Source organism: Crinia signifera, chromosome 1 (assembly GCF_055691185.1).
Source record: "Crinia signifera chromosome 1, ASM5569118v1, whole genome shotgun sequence".
Classification (NCBI taxonomy): domain Eukaryota; kingdom Metazoa; phylum Chordata; class Amphibia; order Anura; family Myobatrachidae; genus Crinia; species Crinia signifera.
This window is the reverse complement of record NC_139217.1, coordinates 449,295,090-449,313,328: the sequence shown is the minus strand read 5'-3', so window position 1 is coordinate 449,313,328 and position 18,239 is coordinate 449,295,090. Positions and strand designations below refer to the sequence as shown.

The window sequence follows — 18,239 nt, the reverse complement described above, 5'->3', positions numbered from 1 at the left end:
GCGTACGTAGGAAATCTGGGCGCCCTGCTAGGAAACAAGTACCGAACGGCTTTCCCGGCGATGTTGCGGGAGCGTGCCGCAGCGCTCACCACCGGACCATACACACTGGGTGGCTTTGAGCGGAGAGTCGCTCAAACCTGCTATTTTGGAGCGACTTTCAGCTCAAAGTTGCCCAGTGTGTATGGGGCTTTAGTCTGTAATCGGTAAGATGTGAAATTCTCCATGCATACACTCTTTTGTGGAAAGTACATCTCCCTATTTTTGAAAATTCAATAAACAGATATTTAAAAAAAAAAAAAGTATCTGCTGCCAGATACTACCGGACACCTTAAGCGGTATTGTAGAGTAAATGCATGGATGGGCCAGAGTGGTTTTAGCAACAGAGATAAATGTGTCTATTTGTCAGAGATGGTGGAATCCTTGTTCCACAATGCAACATTGACATGGGTTCAGGGTAACAAGGTAATAACTAAATGCCAATTTATAAACAATTTCTAATTATTTGTAAGTAGTATTCTCTTTAATGTCCTAAGACTAGGAAATCCAAGTGATATATAACCAAGCTTACTTCTGTCACAGCCACTCTAATACGCTGCATAAGTTACACTAGATAGATTTACAGGTTGAGTATCATTAACCAAAAAACCCAAAACATAAATGCAGATTTCAGGGAAATATTATGACAGGAAAAAGAAAAGAAAAGATGTGGGTAACTGTAGAAGACATTACAGTGAAATAGAGTAATATGACATTTCACAGATCATGAATTATCTTCCCTGTTTTGCCAGAACAGCAGTGTTTAATCAGAGTATAAATAATGGTGTGTCTCAGTACACACACAGGCCGAGGGACAGCGTCAGAGGTGCCGGATGACCTCCTGAGAGCGGGGATTCCTACGGTCATTATACCGACATCAGAATCCCAACTGTTAAATGCCAGAGAGTCGAGATCCCAACTTACAGGGGCTATTAACCCTCATGGGAGTCCACTACCCCCATAGAGAAAGAACAGAACCGTGCGCCACCAAAGGGCTTCAATGCATTCGCCCACCTGCTGCCAAATTGCCATTTTGACCTGTTGTGCTAATGTCTTGTTTTGAATTATTTGAACTCAACTGCCTACCCTGATGAACACTAACCCGCGCCTGTGATTAGGACTACGCTGGGTAACTAGGAGCACTGGATGGGATAATATAGTGCTTTAATGGTGCAAAATCATGTAGGGATTATCCAAATGTACACAGAAAGGTGCTTTGGAATAGCAGCTACTGCAAAGCTTTTGTATGTAAAAATATACTAGGTCAGACGATGACATCTGATTTGATGAAACAAATAATATTTGTGAAACATGGACTAATGAAACCACACACGTACTGTATATGTAGGTGGAAAACACTGACACGCAGCATTCCTATTGAAGTGTCATTCCTTGCACTGTTTGCCAACTACGGATCGTGAACAGCCAATAACAGATTGTACGCTCGGTTGCTTAGCAGCAGACTGACACGGACATATGTACCAGCTAGGCACATATTTCCCTCCATATTTCATTCATCTCCTCAGTTTAGTTTCCACTGGATAAGTGGATTGTGCACGGAGAGGTTCTGCTTCCAGGGAATTACATAACTGAATAACATAGCTGAACTCACTATGAAACCAAATAATGCTACGTTGCCTGACTTCCTCCATCTAGGACAAATCTGACCCTTATTTTAGCTTGGCCAAGACCCAAATGATTTCTCAGAATAACTTACCACAGGCCTACGAGATATATTGTACAGCATCACGCCTGGCCAATCAAACAGAATATGTGGTATTCTGCAGTAGACTATTCATTTTCGATTTGTTTTATTACATTGCACATAGTATAACACAGACAGAATAGGTACGGCTGGCGGCGCTCAGAATACAGACACCGGCAACCCGATAGAGGGAATACCCGACAGGGGTCCGGTAAGCATACTAAGAGTCTCCATACACTAGGCCGTGGCATTGCGTGTGATGCCCTGGCAGCACAATCACATGCGATATATCGTATGCAGTCCTTTGCATATGATATATCGCATGCGATGGCAGCAAGGCATCTGGAGTGCAGCCCTTGCAATCTCCAGCTGCCATCGGATGTGCATGGGACCACACATCGGATCAGAATTGGGGCTAAAATAAATGTGATTTGACATATTTCATCCAATTTCTCGACCAGATGCATCAGAAACGGATGAAAAGTGCCCATATTGTACTAGTGTATACGGTCCTTTACCTTTCCCCTGCCCCCCACAGCTGAACCCTCCCCATTAGTGCATAACCCTCGTACTATGAAGCTTAAATCTTAAGCTGGCCATACATTAGAATGATTTGAGGTAAGAATGCACTATTTTGATGCATTGTATGTTTTTATGTGCGCATGGTGGGTTGTTTCAGTACAAACTGATGAGTGGTCCCATGGGTCATTAGATGGATCCTATGATCTTACGTGCTGCACATATGATCTGTCTGGGAGCAGGCAGGCAGTTCAAAGGAAATCGTTCGATAACTCTGATCAGATGCAAGCTGGGTACAAAATCCCGCTGCGACCCAGCTTGCAGGCACTTTCAGACTAGGCGCCCGACCAGGCAAAAAGCTGGGCGGGTGGCGTAATCGGAAGGTGGGGGGGGGCGGCACTGGGAGATAACAGCAGTGAACGGGACCCAGGTCACGTCGACTCATGTTACCCGTTCACATTGCCCCTGGACCCGCCGCAAGCATTCCGGGTCCAACTCTTTCACACTGACCAGTTTCCTGGGTTGTTGCACGTACATGTGCAATAACCCGGGAAATATTTGTCTGTGTCAAAGGGGTATCATTAGGAGGATTTGGAGACGAATACAAACCAAATACACATGCAAATCTGAAAAGTTAATGGTTCATTCATTATAATGGCATGCGATGCGACGCGATCATGCCCGATTTGGGCTTATTCCCATGTTAAATGCCCCCCCCCAGACCCGATTTTTTATTGCATCCCCACCCTGATGGGTAATGATTATGTTAAATGCCCCCCCCCCATTGTTAACGCCACCCCACTATCAACGCCAACCCGAAGCGTAGCGAGCACAGCGAGCCCGCGTGGGGCGGCGGTACGCGTACTCCGACCTTTTCATACCCCCACTATCCACGTCGGCGTGGAGTTGACTTTATGTAGTGTGGCGAGCGCAGCGAGCCACCGAGCCCGAAGCGTGGCGAGCGGACGCAGAATGCGAGCGGACGCAGAATACGAGCCCGAAGCGTGGCGAGTGGACGAAGAATGCGATAATACACAAGTACCAAAATATCTATGTATATCTATATCAGTTTCTGAACTGTCCATAATATATTGCATTATTATGATGTTTTATTTCTAAGGTACCACAAACAATCTGTACACAGGCAATCTCCAGACATAATTATATGGATATAGTGAATACAGACAGATGCAGGCATAGATACTTAATCAATTGACAGTTGAACTGTTTATGGACTGACAAATCAGCCTTAATATATGGCCACTCTCCGTTACAGTACTGACTTTGGGGTGAAAGACGGCTAATTCAATAAACCTGGAGAATGGTCAGGTGCCGGAACATCAAAAAACCAGTCTCTTCGCTAACGCTTCCTTGTACCTCAGAGTTTGCAGGGAAAACTAAATTTTGCCCAAAAGGAATGACTTGATTCTGCCCTGATCCTATTAAGTGGACCCTCATGTATGTTAGAGTGTCAGATTTATTCAGCCAACATAGATCATTGTAGCCCTAAGCCGAGGCTAACCGCAAACGTTGGTGGTGCTGCCAAGAATCAAGAAGGCGATACAATCAGAACGCAGAGAGGAAGGAGGACTTTTAAATTTAATGAATAATACTAAAATCAAGTTTTCATTTTAAATTTTCTCTATTATTTTTTTTTTGGGGGGGGAACCCAGACTGGTGGGTTCTAGATTAATTGATGGAAATATTAAGAAGTGTTACATGCCCTACACAGGAAAAACTCATTGCTGGCTGAGCTAATTAATCTGGCTCCATTATCTTACCTCTGCTGAGGTCTATTGGGACGTTCTCCTCCCCGCTGTCATTCCGACCTAAAAAACAGAACACCAGGTTACATAGTCTCCAATAACATGTGGATGTGTGATCACATTCATGCAAAACTCATTACACACAAAAACACATAGGAAATGCGTTATATCTGTACAATTTCTTGTCCGGCAACAAAGCATACTAACACTCCACGTTATTTACATCCATGCTTGAACACAGGTGACTTAATACTTCCGTTAATTTGATTTAACAATCTGTGCTCAGCCTGTACTGTCAGAGTCTAAGGGGGATATTAGTGTTTATTCTAGCACCCGCTATCTTTGAAAACCCATGCAGTTCCTCTTCCCTGCCTGGGGTGTCGCTGTCTGCTGTGGTGTTTCTAGCACAGGTCTAGTTTGCATGTAAGTGCTGATATACAGACCACACTGTGCTAGAAGCACTACAGCAGACAGCGACACCCCAGGCAGGGAAGAGGAACTGCGTGGGTTTTCAAAGATAGCGGGTGCTAGAATGAACACTAGATATGCAATCCTCCCCCGCAATTTTCGACGGGGGAAATAGCGGCGGGTGCCTATTCAATGCTGTCTTTCCCGACAGCATTGAAGAGGCATCTTGGCAGAACGAGCCTGACTGTCGGACCCTTTCTGCTGACAGTGGCCGTGGATTGTCAAGCTCACAGACGGATCGCGACAATCCATGGGCGTTTCTCGCGGCCACGCCTCCTTTTCGCCAATCAGCAGGCAGGACCTACAGTCGTGATTCGGGATTGCATACCATGGTACAATTATTGTATGCAATTTGGACTAGATTGCATCGCATACGTTCGCAATGCAATGAGTTGCAATCTAGTACAAACAGTACGTGCAGCACATACTTTTTGAGCTGTGCGCGGAAGCACCTGGCAATTGTACTGTGTATGGCCACCTTCATACCGCTTTTACATCAAAATGTCAGGCCGTGAGCATTCAACCCAGACACGATTAGGCAGAGCCCCCTTCAGAGTGGCAGCAAGAGCCAGCTTATTGCCAGGTCTGTGACATCACATGTTGTGTGCAGTGCTGGTGCTAGGAGAAAAAGTCATCTCCTAGTGCCGGCTCGTTCTATACAGTACACTGTCCCTATGTTGTATGGAATCGGCTTACCCATTTACACTACACAGCGACCCAGGTCCTACCCGGGATCAACCCTGCAAGCTACCCGTATCACTGGATCCGAGTTGAGCCATTTCCACTGACAGAATCCTTTTCTGGTCAGTGGAAAAGGGGTACTGTACCGAGCATACATTATATAATTACCTGGGCGATCCATCCGATTGTCGGCAGATCACCCAAATAATTGTATTGTGCATGTGCAAGACCGCTCTGAAAAAATCTATCTAGCCGTGGATAATGACAGACATTTCCCCTTTTCCTTCACAATGAAGAATTGGGGAAAGGTCTCCTCGGGCAGGAACCCCGATGTTGTAAAGCCAGACACGGAGATATGTCAGTGGGGCAGATGTATTAAGCCTGGTGAAGAGATAAAGTGGAGATAAAGAGGAAGGAGATAACGCACCAGCCAATCAACTCTCAACTGTCTTTTTTCAAACACAGCTGATTGGCTGGTGCATTATCTCCACCAGGCTTAATACATCTGCCCCAGAGGACTATCATGATATCTGATGCGTGTCAGATAAAACGTCCAACAAGTTTGCCGACGAGGAGCATCCATCGATAATAGTGCGGCAAAATGCAGAACCCAGGCAATGTCCAAGACAAGGATTTAATCATCAAATGGAGATACTTGATACATTCACTATAAAGATCAAACCGGTAATACACTAAAATAAGCAAATATGTTCTCCATGATGGTGACACTGGAAAGTTCCTGTAAATACTGAACCCAATCCTGCCATACATCAGGTCTCCCTGATGTTCAGAGACCCACAATTGTAACATGGTGTTACGTTGACATCAGAAAGACAGCTAGCTGCATGTGCCGTACGCAGTGCAATGCAAAACAACCGTGGTGCCTGGACTCTTATCGCACAACTACCCCGTACACGCGCACAAGCATCCTGATGATCCAGCGCTATCCCACAATCGCTAACCAGCTATTTTCACTCTCATGCTCAGGGCCCAAAATTCCTGATGTGTAAAAGTCATCAAAAGAACAAATAATAAAAACTGAAAGGAACCCTTCAGGAGGATGACTAACAATGGTGCGTTACTGCAGGCGTCCAGCATGAGTCATATCTCTGGTTGCAAAAACAAAGAAAAAATTAAATTCAAAACCAGTTGCCTTGTGGGAAACATTTATGAAGAAGAGATGGGTGCACATTAGAGGACAGTGCCAACACTACAAGGCCTGGAACTCATTGACAAACTATATAATGTATACTAGGGATGCCAATCCCAGGGCATTTTATTAATCTCGGGATTGGCCTCCCTAATTAAAAAATAAAATAAATACGCTTTAGTGGCATGCTATAAAAACAAGAATAAAGGGAAATGCACACGTAAAAAAGTTTTAACTAATCATTGGGGGATTTTTGTGCATACAATGTGTGGTCTTCAATTTTTTTTTAACAACTGGTTGTATCATTTGCAAAGTGCATGTAACGGCCAGGGTACAGCCTTATATGTATGCCGAAATGCCCTAAAAAAAAAAAAAATGCAACATCGCAAAGGTTACACCACCCATACCCCTGATCCCAGTTTTGCAACCCATTTTAGCCATAATTCACAACAACATGCCCCACAATACCTAGTCCGCATATGCACATTCCAGCCACCTAGATGTAAAGGCATGATGCATAGTAAAGATGAAAGCAACTTACTAAAATAAAAGGGCGCCAATTGCATTTTGATCACAAAAAGCACACTACAACTGAATCATATAGTAAACTATTTATACAGCAGTTTATATAGTAAACTAGTAACTATTACAAATAACAAGAATGCTCAACTCAAAACCAGAATGAAAAAAACAATGTTGTTAGTGGCAACCAACATAACGGATCTACATGTATACATGGAAAATACCATCTACAGTATCACTAATACCACTTTTACACCAAAGACTCCAGGTTGCCCCTGAACCTGTGTCTCACCCATGTTCAATCCGAAAAACTTCCCGGGTTGAATTGCCTGGTAACAGGACCGGGGTATTTTTTTTTCTATACCCCATTTACAAGCAGTGACCCGGGTTGACTAGGCAACAACGCGAGTTACTGCTTTGGTGTAAAAAGGGTATTAATAGATGAAATACTGTATTATGTGGATTAGATACGGGATAAAAATAAATTACAAAAATATAGTTAACCCCAAACACACTAGATGACTTTTTAAAAGAAATGGCTCAGATGGGTAGTTCTGACTGATCACTTAAAAAAAAAATGGTCTAGTGTGTACGCTAAGTTGATAACTATGCGCACTCCCGTGCAACCCCACCCCTGTCGTTGGAGCATGCATGTCAATTTTGGCTATGTAGCCAATGACCTGCAAGTTAAGCGGCCACAGATGACATCGCCGTATGATATCGGTAACCATATTTAACTAGATCGACAGTGCCCCTAGCTGTCTAAAGTGTATGGGGTTTTAGATCTAAAAAAATATAGGTAATATGCCTGTTGTGTAAATCACATGAAGAGGACTTGGGCATTATTAAACTCTGAGGGCAGTATTCAATGAAAAAAATTTGCGGTGCATGGCGAGAGATTTTTTCTCTCGCCATGCACTCGCCGTGTTCCGGAGGGCTCGCTGCCTCTCCTGCTCGCTCTATTCAACGTGGTTAAGACTCGCCGTGAGTGGCGGCGAGTCTTAACCCCTGCAGCGGACGAGCGTCCACGGCAAGTAGCTGACAGGGAGCCGTGGGACGGTGGCATCCAGGGAGATTAAAGTCTCCCTGGATGCCCCAGAACATATGTGGAGGGGAGGGGGCTCCCCGGGACCCAGGCAGCACAAGCTGCCCCCCCCTATAGCCAGCGGGGGACCCAGTATTCACTGCACCCGATCGTGCATATGTAATGATCGGATGCAGTGAATATATGAATATCTAATGAGCGGCTCCAGCGCTCCGGCCCGCTGCTGGCTGCTCGGTGTAAAAAAAAAATAATAATAATAAATTAAAAAATATATATTTTTTTTAAATTAAATATATATTCATGTGCTATAAGCACATGAATAAAAATAACATGCCCCTTCACAGAAAAAAAAACCTGATTTTTTTACACCAAAATTAAAAAAGAAAACCTTTTAGTTTAAAAGTTAGCTTTCCAGCTCTCCATGAAAAGATGGAGAATTGCTACACGGCGACAGACGGCGAAAATCACTTAAAAAGACGGCGAATATTTCACATTGAATAGGCTTGCTCGCTTTTGGAGAGCAAAATTCTCCGTCCAAGGCGAAAAAAGCACAAATTCGCCATAAAACAGGGCGAATTTTTCTCATTGAATACTGCCCTGTGTGGCAACGTTGCTGCGAGAGATCCTCAAAATATCCATTAAAAATGCCAGCGTCGCTCACAGCAATATGCAATGGGTGCAATATTTAACTAGATTTCAATGAATTGACTTGGATGTATTGGTATTTATTTATACTAAAAGAACAGCCGCTGTGAGCGACACTGGCATTTTTAACAGATATTTTGAGGATCACTCACAACAATATTGGCACTCAGAGGGTTAAGATACATATATGATGTGACAGGTATTATACATATATAATGATATTACAGGCTCGATGTTAGATACATACAGGATGTGACAGGTATTATACATATATAATGAGATTACAGGTTAGATACATACAGGATGTGAGGGGTATTGTACATATATAATGAGATTACAGGTTAGATACATACAGGATGTGAGGGGTATTGTACATATATAATGAGATTACAGGTTAGATACATACAGGATGTGAGGGGTGTGTGTGTGTGTATATATATATATATATATATAAATAAAATGAGATTACAGGGTAGATGTTAGATACATACAGGATGTGACAGGTATTGTACATATATAATGATATTACAGGCTGATGCGACAGGTATTATAAATAGATGATGAGATTACAGGCTAGATGTTAGATACATATAAGATGTGAGGGGTATTATTCATATATAATAAGATTACAGGGTAGATGTTAGACACATACAGGATGTGACAGATATACATATATAAAGAGATTTTAGGTTAGATACATTCAGGGTGGGAGGAGCATTATACACATATATTGACATTACAGGCTAGATCAGTGGTTCCCAAACTGTGTGCCTAGGCACCCTGGGGTGCCTCAGGACACTTGCAGGGGTGCCTTGGGTTAGTGGACCAGGATCAATTCATATTATTTATGGTCAATGTACCAGGCAAAACCAGTGCTTGTCATTGCCTATCATAATATATGTGGACAAATAGAAGCAAATCCTGTCCCTCACCAGATAACTGTGAAATATAAACACAATGCACTTCATTTAATATTTTCTGAATTTCTCGATAAGAAGCATTTGGCCTAGGGGTGCCTTGAAAATATTTTGATGCTCTAGGCGGGTGCCATAATTCAAAAACGTTTGGGAACCCCTGGACTAGATGTTAGATACATACAGGATGTGACAGATTATACATATATATATATATATATATATATATAATGAGATTACAGGGTAGATGTTAGATACATGCCAGATGTGACAGATATACATATATAATGAGATTACAGGTTAGATACATACAGGGTGGGAGGGGTATTATACATATATAATGAGATTACAGGTTAGATACATACAGGGTGGGAGGGGTATTATACATATATAATGAGATTACAGGTTAGATACATACAGGGTGGGAGGGGTATTATACATATATAATGAGATTACAGGTTAGATACATACAGGGTGGGAGGGGTATTATACATATATAATGAGATTACAGGTTAGATACATACAGGGTGGGAGGGGTATTATACATATATAATGAGATTACAGGTTAGATACATACAGGGTGGGAGGGGTATTATACATATATAATGAGATTACAGGTTAGATACATACAGGGTGGGAGGGGTATTATACATATATAACGAGATTCCAGGTTAGATACATACAGGGTGGGAGGGGTATTATACATATATAACGAGATTCCAGGTTAGATACATACAGGGTGGGAGGGGTATTATACATATATAACGAGATTCCAGGTTAGATACATACAGGGTGGGAGGGGTATTATACATATATAACGAGATTCCAGGTTAGATACATACAGGGTGGGAGGGGTATTATACATATATAACGAGATTCCAGGTTAGATACATACAGGGTGGGAGGGGTATTATACATATATAACGAGATTCCAGGTTAGATACATACAGGGTGGGAGGGGTATTATACATATATAACGAGATTCCAGGTTAGATACATACAGGGTGGGAGGGGTATTATACATATATAACGAGATTCCAGGTTAGATACATACAGGGTGGGAGGGGTATTATACATATATAACGAGATTCCAGGTTAGATACATACAGGGTGGGAGGGGTATTATACATATATAACGAGATTCCAGGTTAGATACATACAGGGTGGGAGGGGTATTATACATATATAATGAGATTCCAGGTTAGATACATACAGGGTGGGAGGGGTATTATACATATATAATGAGATTCCAGGTTAGATACATACAGGGTGGGAGGGGTATTATACATATATAATGAGATTCCAGGTTAGATACATACAGGGTGGGAGGGGTATTATACATATATAATGAGATTCCAGGTTAGATACATACAGGGTGGGAGGGGTATTATACATATATAATGAGATTCCAGGTTAGATACATACAGGGTGGGAGGGGTATTATACATATATAATGAGATTCCAGGTTAGATACATACAGGGTGGGAGGGGTATTATACATATATAATGAGATTCCAGGTTAGATACATACAGGGTGGGAGGGGTATTATACATATATAATGAGATTCCAGGTTAGATACATACAGGGTGGGAGGGGTATTATACATATATAATGAGATTCCAGGTTAGATACATACAGGGTGTGAGGGGTATTATACATATATAATGAGATTCCAGGTTAGATACATACAGGATGTGAGGGGTATTATACATATATAATGAGATTCCAGGTTAGATACATACAGGATGTGAGGGGTATTATACATATATAATGAGATTCCAGGTTAGATACATACAGGATGTGAGGGGTATTATACATATATAATGAGATTCCAGGTTACATACATACAGGATGTGAGGGGTATTATACATATATGAGATTACAGGTTAGATACATACAGGATGTGAGGGGTATTATACATATATAATGAGATTACAGGTTAGATACATACAGGATGTGAGGGGTATTATACATATATAATGAGATTACAGGTTAGATACATACAGGATGTGAGGGGTATTATAAATATATAATGAGAATACAGGTTAGATACATACAGGATGTGACAGGTATTGTACATATATAATGAGATTACAGGTTAGATACAGGATGTGAGGGGTATTATACATATATAATGAGATTACAGGTTACATACATACAGGATGTAATACATATAATGACATTACAGGGTGACATTATATTAGTGTAATACATATACAATGAGGTTATGGGGTGGAATTTGCGTGCACACCCACACACATATCTCTCATACGGAGGCAGCCGGTGTGATTATTATGGAAGGGGCAGGTATGCCGGGACACACAATGACAGGGGGCTGGGCGGGGAACACAGGAGGGGGGTGATACAGGGACACTGCCCCTTCTGTGGTAGGTGTCACTGCCGGGCGCCGCTTGCGGGGGACTGCCCGGGGTAATAGCGGGGAGGCCGGGTGCCCTGGGTCGGGGACTGGGCTGCCTGTGGCCGGTCACGCCGATTCCCCTGCCCATCACCCCGTGTCACCAGCACCCGGGTCGGGGCGCACGTCCTCCCCTCCCCCCCGCAGCCAGGAGCCCGGTTACCTCTGATCTTGAGGTGCCGGAGGGAGCGGACGCGGTTGCTGGCCGCCATGTTGCGCGGTGAGGAGACATTCACAACACCGGAAACCTCGGGCCGTCCCGCGAGAGGAGGAGGAGGAGAGGCGGGGGGCGGGCGGCGGCTGCGCTCAGGGGAGCGGTGACTGTGTCCGGGGGAGGACGGGGGGCTTCGGCGGCGCCGCTGACTCAGGAACATGCCGGCACAGGAGCAGCGGCACACTGTGTGGATGTTAGGGGGCACACGGCGGGGTGTGAGGCCGTGGCCGCCATGTTGGTTGTGGGAAAAGAGGATGTTCTCCCCACTACATAGAGGTCAGGGAAAAGAGACAGACCTCACAGCAAGGACCAACGAGAAAGTCGTAGTGAAATGGGTGTGAGCAGCCAGAGGGTCTCCAACAGCCTGTGGACTGACAGTTCCAGCATTTTGGGCAGGTTCTGCTGGGACTTGTAGTTCCTGGACCATCATTGCTTGCCCGTGGTACTTAACAGATAGGGAGTCGGATAACTAGTGATCACAGAACGTTATGTGCGCGCCCAGCACCCGAGAACTATTTTTGGGGCGTCTGCGGTCTGGCGGGTCTGCCCTCAGTCAAGATGGCTGCTTTGTTTACGTGGATACAGGCTGTGTGTGAGGTGGGGGTGAACTGCTGGCAACTGATCTGCTTAATTCTGCTGCTAGCGATGACACATCCATAGCTGCAGTGTGTGGACTTGTTTTTGATGTGAAAAAAATACCTCTTGTCTCTCTTTATAGGGTTCCATGTACTAAGCCTTGGAGAGAGATAATAAAGTACCAACCACCTTATAACTGGCATTTTTCAAATCCAGTCTGTAACATGGCAGGAGCTAATTGGCCGGTACATTATCCCTCTCTACGGTATCTCTCTCCAAGGCTCAGTACATAGACCCCATATAGTTATTGTCAGTGGTGCAAGTTTGTTGGTAAACATATTGTGCTGGTACCCTGTACCGCCATAACAAAATCCCAAAGACCGATCACTGCGCATGACGTCATGGTGCCGCGTCCCTAGGGTGACCAACTCATCCCTTTAATCCGGGACACATATTAATTACACAGGTTCTGTGGCTGGCTTTCACCTGGTTTTAAACTGCCACACCTCAAGACTCCATTTCACCTGGTTTTAAACTGCCACAGAACCTGTGTAATTAATATGTGTCCCGGATTAAAGAGATGAGTTGGTATCCCTACGCGTCCCTATCGTGCGTGCCGTGGCAGCGCTCAGTTCGGAAGAGGAACTGCAGCGCCAGCGGGACATTTTGTGCCTGGCATTCCCATGGTAATCACCCGGTGAAGTGTATGCCGGGGTCAGCCAGCTGAGTGAGAACTGAGAACGTACACGCATAGAAAAGTGACCTGAGAGTCTCTTTATATATGCGTGAGCGCACCACATCTTTCGATGGTTGGCGACCATCGAAGGATGTGGGAGGTTCCCACTGGCATGTGAATGGATGTATATGTAAATCACCATTTGCAGGGCGGGTTCTGGTTGACTCGCAAGGATGTAAATTTGCATCCGAACAAATCAACCAGACTAACCACCAGAGACCGCAAGGGGATGCGGTCAATATGCCGGCGGTCGGAATCCTGGCGGGCGAAATACCGACGCCGGAATCCCGAACACCGCAATGCCGGCACTTTGTCCCTCTATGGGTGTACACGACACCCGTAGAGGGAGACTAAAATAGTATGCCGATCGTAGCGAGGCACCGGGCCCGCTGCGTGGCGAACGCGGTGAGCCCACAATGGGGGGCGATCCACGGCCCCCCCTTGACGGCATTGCGGCGGTTGGGATTCAGGGGTCGGTATTTTGACCGCCGGCATTTCATACCAGACCCACCGTAAGATACTTGTAGGTCCACCTGTGGCCAAATCTCCCACATATAGAATACTCCTAGGCAGGGTGAGTCCCGGAGCTCTATACAGATCCAATTTGTGTGGATTGAATAGCATCCGTCTGCTGTCATTCTAAACTTACAGGGTAACAGATGGGGTATGTAAGGAGACATTACTTCACAGAGGTGCTAAACCCTCACATCATCCCAATCATGTGCTTCTTGTATAATTAATGAAGAATGTACAAGTAGGCGTCTAATGTACATCCATCACTCGTTACAAGCGTAGCACACAAACACTCTCTGTAATGAAGCTTATTTTTAAGCATAACATGTTATACAGAGCTTATGTGTACAGTACATTGTTATGTTTACATTTGATTCAACAAGGCCAGGAGCCACCTATTGCCCTCCCCTGAGCTGCCTGTCTCTCTGTGTGCGCTCACATGACAGACCCATTTTGTAATGTAGCCACTCCCCCTTGTGTCATGACCATGCCCCCTGGACACGCCCATTTTCTGTCCTCTCCCCCTAGCGTAGCTTCTACCCACCACCACACACACCCACAATAAGCCATTGACCTTGTTGTGATTGATCTGCAGGTCAGTCAGTGAAAGAGCAGGGATGACTATTGGTGTGAAAAACCATTGATGGTCCATCCTTAGCATAGTTTTCTACCAGCGATGGCCGCACATTTTCACCATCCATGGGGAGCACATTGATGGCCATCTGTAGGCTGCCCAGAAGCTTCTGGGGCACTGTGCAAGCCCCCAGCATGACAACTAAAGCCCTGGAACCCTTAATCAGCCATTTACAACCATTGGGTTGCAAAGAGAATTACATGCTACATTTCACAGTTCCAGGTTCTAATCTTCCGCCACAATCAACATTGCTTTTTGTGTTTCTCTTTCGTCCAGTCCGGTGACACAGCTCCACGATGGGATGTAATAGGGTCCGCCAGGAGCCAGGCACCTATGCTTCAATTCTTTGGGAGCAGGCTCCTCCCTCTGCATCCCATAATGCTTCAGTTTCGTTTTAGGTGCCCACAGGAGTGGGTGCAATGCTGAGTGGCTGCGCTGCAGCCACACTTTTTTCTTTGGATTTTTATTAGTTAGACTAGGTTTTTATTATTTTATAACATTAGACTTAGCAGCAGGTTTTTACCAGCGTGTAACTTCTTACTGAAGTTAATGCACACTGAGAGCACAACAGAAAACTGACAGAAGCGCGTCCTGTCAGTTTTCTGTGTGCAGAGTGATGCATTCGGCAGAGGAATGCACGCTTTGCACAGCGATTGCAATCGTGGATCAGAGTAATCACAGAAAAAAGGAATACATCAATATATAGTTTCTTAGATGTAAGGTGGCAGTATACTTTAGCAGACTTCCTCAGCAGGGAGTCGCTTCTGGAGGGGGAATGGACCCTTCATCAAGAGGTCTTTCAGGAGATTGTGAATCGATGGGGTCTACCAGACCTAGACCTAATGGCGACGAGAAAGAACTGTCAGGTACCGAGATTCTGCTCGCGCATGGGCAGTAGACGCCATGACAGTTCCGTGGAAGTTCCAGATGGTGTACATATTCCCTCCATTTCCCATGGTGCCGAGAGTATTGAAGAAAATAAAGAGTCACGGAGTACGGGCAATTCTAATTGCACCGGATTGGCCCAGGAGGTCATGGTACTCCGATGTACTGAGGTTGTCGAATGAGTCCTGGAAGCTTCCTCCTCGTCAGGACTTGTTAGGTCAAGGACCGTTTCATCACAAGTACCCAGGTCGTCTCAATTTGACGGTGTGGCTTATGAAACCTCCTTATTGAAGAAAAAGGGATTTTCGGATGAGGTTATCCGGACCATGCTGAGGGCCCGTAAGCCGGTGTCTGCGGCTAATTACCATCGGGTCTGGAAGATATATATTAGATGGTGTGAGAGACAGAAGCTTCCCACATCTAGATTCAAATTGTCAAGGCTTTTGAATTTTCTGCAGGATGGTTTTTCTACGGGACTTAGCTGCACTTTTAAAGACTGCAGACTATCGGCTTTATCAATATTCTTTCAAAAGAGAGTAGCTTTGTTACCTGAGGTTCAGACCTTTTTGCAAGGGGTTACTAGACTTAAACCTCCCTATAGGCAGCCGGTGGCGCCTTGGGATTTGTCTTTGGTTCTGTCTATGTTACAGAATCCTCCTTTTCAGCCGTTAAGATCTGCGGATCTGAAGTATGTGTCGTGGAAACTCACGTTTTTGTTGGCAATTGCCTCGGCCAGACGTGTGTCCGAGTTGGGTGCCTTGTCTTGCAAGTCACCGTTCTTGATTTTTCATGATGACAGGGCTGTGCTTCGAACAGTGCCAACATTCCTACCTAAGGTAGTGTCATCCTTTCATTTAAACCAGGACATTGTACTTCCTGTGTTTTCTCCTCTGGAAGGAGTTCAAAATAGGGACAAACTAAAGAAATTGGATGTAGTTCGCGCCTTGCGAATCTACATTGAGAGGGTAAAGGACATTCGAAAATTAGATTTACTCTTGGTGCTCTATGATGTGCATAAGGTTGGGTGGCCTGCTTCCAAGCAGACCATCGCTCGTTGGTTAAGGTCTACTATTGCCTTTGCCTACTGTAAAGACCGGTAGACCGGTTCCGTCTCGGATAAATGCACATACCACCAGGTCGGTTGCTTCCTCTTGGGCGGTGCGCCATGGGGCTACAGCGGAACAGTTGTGTAGGGCTGCCACCTGGTCCTCTGTTCACACCTTTACCAAATTTTACAGATTTCATGAGTTCGTGACGGAGGACGCTTCATTCGGACGGGCAGTAATGAGAACTGTTGGTCTGAGCGTACCCTCCCAAAGGACCGGCTCGTGAACGTCCCATCGTGGAGCTGTGTCCCCGGACTGGACGAAAGAGAAAAGGGGATTTTTGTAAGAACTTACCGTTCGAACCCCTTTCTCTGAGTCCAGTCCGGTGACACAGCGATCCCTCCCTTACGCTCAGTTAAGTGTACCGTTCATGTGTTGTCATGTTATGGTTCTGTTATGTTGCATATAAAGTGTTCAGGCATTGTTCTGAGTTATGTATCCTGGTGTGCTCTTGAAGTTGAACTGATGCATTATGGGATGCAGAGGGAGGAGCCTGCTCCCAAAGAATTGAAGCATAGGTGCCTGGCTCCTGGCGGACCCTACTACATCCCATCGTTCTTACAAAAATCCCCTTATCTTAGTTTGAGTCTAGACACTATGCGCTGAATTTAGTGTCTGCAGCACTGGCCACTAAAGGTTACTCCCTTTCGGGGCTCGCTGCGCTCGGCACGGAATACATGTAAAGTAATCTTGTGAATGTGAACAATTGGTACTTGTGTATTTGCATGGTGCCCACTAAGCTATTTGCTTAGTGGGCTATTCTGCGTAGTGAAATTGCATTGCACGCGATTTCCGTGCCGTGTGATGCAATGGGATCTCACTAGTTAATTTATTCACTGCACCCTGACCGCCAATCACATGTGATCGCATCGCACGCAAAATCGCATTGCACGCAAAATCGCATGCGATTTAGCACAACACCCCCAGTATACACTTAGCACACCTAGATAAAGACAACAGAGAAAGCAGCGCTAGTGATATCAATTAAATCAATGAAATTATTTAATAACAATGATGTACACAAAACTCACAATTTTAAAAACAGTGAATAATATTGGACCCGATGGTTATAGTCACCAATATATGGATAATTTGACCTGCACTGATTCAAGGTGATGTATGAACTGGAGTCCTTATTAGCCACTTTATGGTATCCTGATGGAGTTGTAATGGACTCAACCGATGGCACAAGGTGTAATTAGCCAACTCGGGAGTCCTCGCTGCTGTGAGTAGTCAGGTGTCCATGTCGATTCGGGGAAGGGACTTCCAGAAATGAACAATGTCCGATCAGATTGATGGGCAGGTAAAGAAAAGTCCTTTGGTGTAGAAGAAAAGTCTTTCAACCAATGGGTCCAAAAGAGAACAGGCACCAACGCATTTCGCAGTGCTACTGACTGCTTTATCAAGGTGTCCACCTTGATAAAGCAGTCAGTAGTACTGCGAAACGCGTTGTGCTATGACACAAGTACCCAACAATTTTACTGCCGACATTCAGACCATTCTGACATTCTAACCGTTGACATAATGATGCATACCATCAACAAATATGGTACCTTTAGGCTATATGGAGTAAATTTACCTTGGTGATTTTGTTGGGATGCGGTCAAAATTCCGGCAGTCAGAATCCCGAATCCTCAACACCCATAGAGGGAGAATAAAATAGTATGCTGAGCATTTCGGCGGTCGGGATTCCACCGTCGGCATTTC

At 44.7% G+C, this 18,239-nt stretch overlaps 1 protein-coding gene across 2 annotated transcripts in view; it reads right to left on the bottom strand.

Moving 5' to 3' along the window:
• The window catches only part of RICTOR (RPTOR independent companion of MTOR complex 2), a 121,650-nt gene extending 109,323 nt beyond the window's left edge, over positions 1-12,327 (bottom strand). For both annotated transcript variants that reach the window (XM_083154466.1, XM_083154474.1), the window contains exons 1-2: positions 12,032-12,327; positions 4,042-4,089 (exon numbers count right to left, since the gene is read on the bottom strand). In XM_083154466.1, the coding sequence (XP_083010592.1) occupies positions 4,042-4,089; positions 12,032-12,242 (259 nt within the window). In that variant the 5' untranslated portion in view covers positions 12,243-12,327. The remainder of the gene's footprint in view (positions 1-4,041; positions 4,090-12,031) is intronic.
• Positions 12,328-18,239: the final 5,912 nt, after the last annotated feature.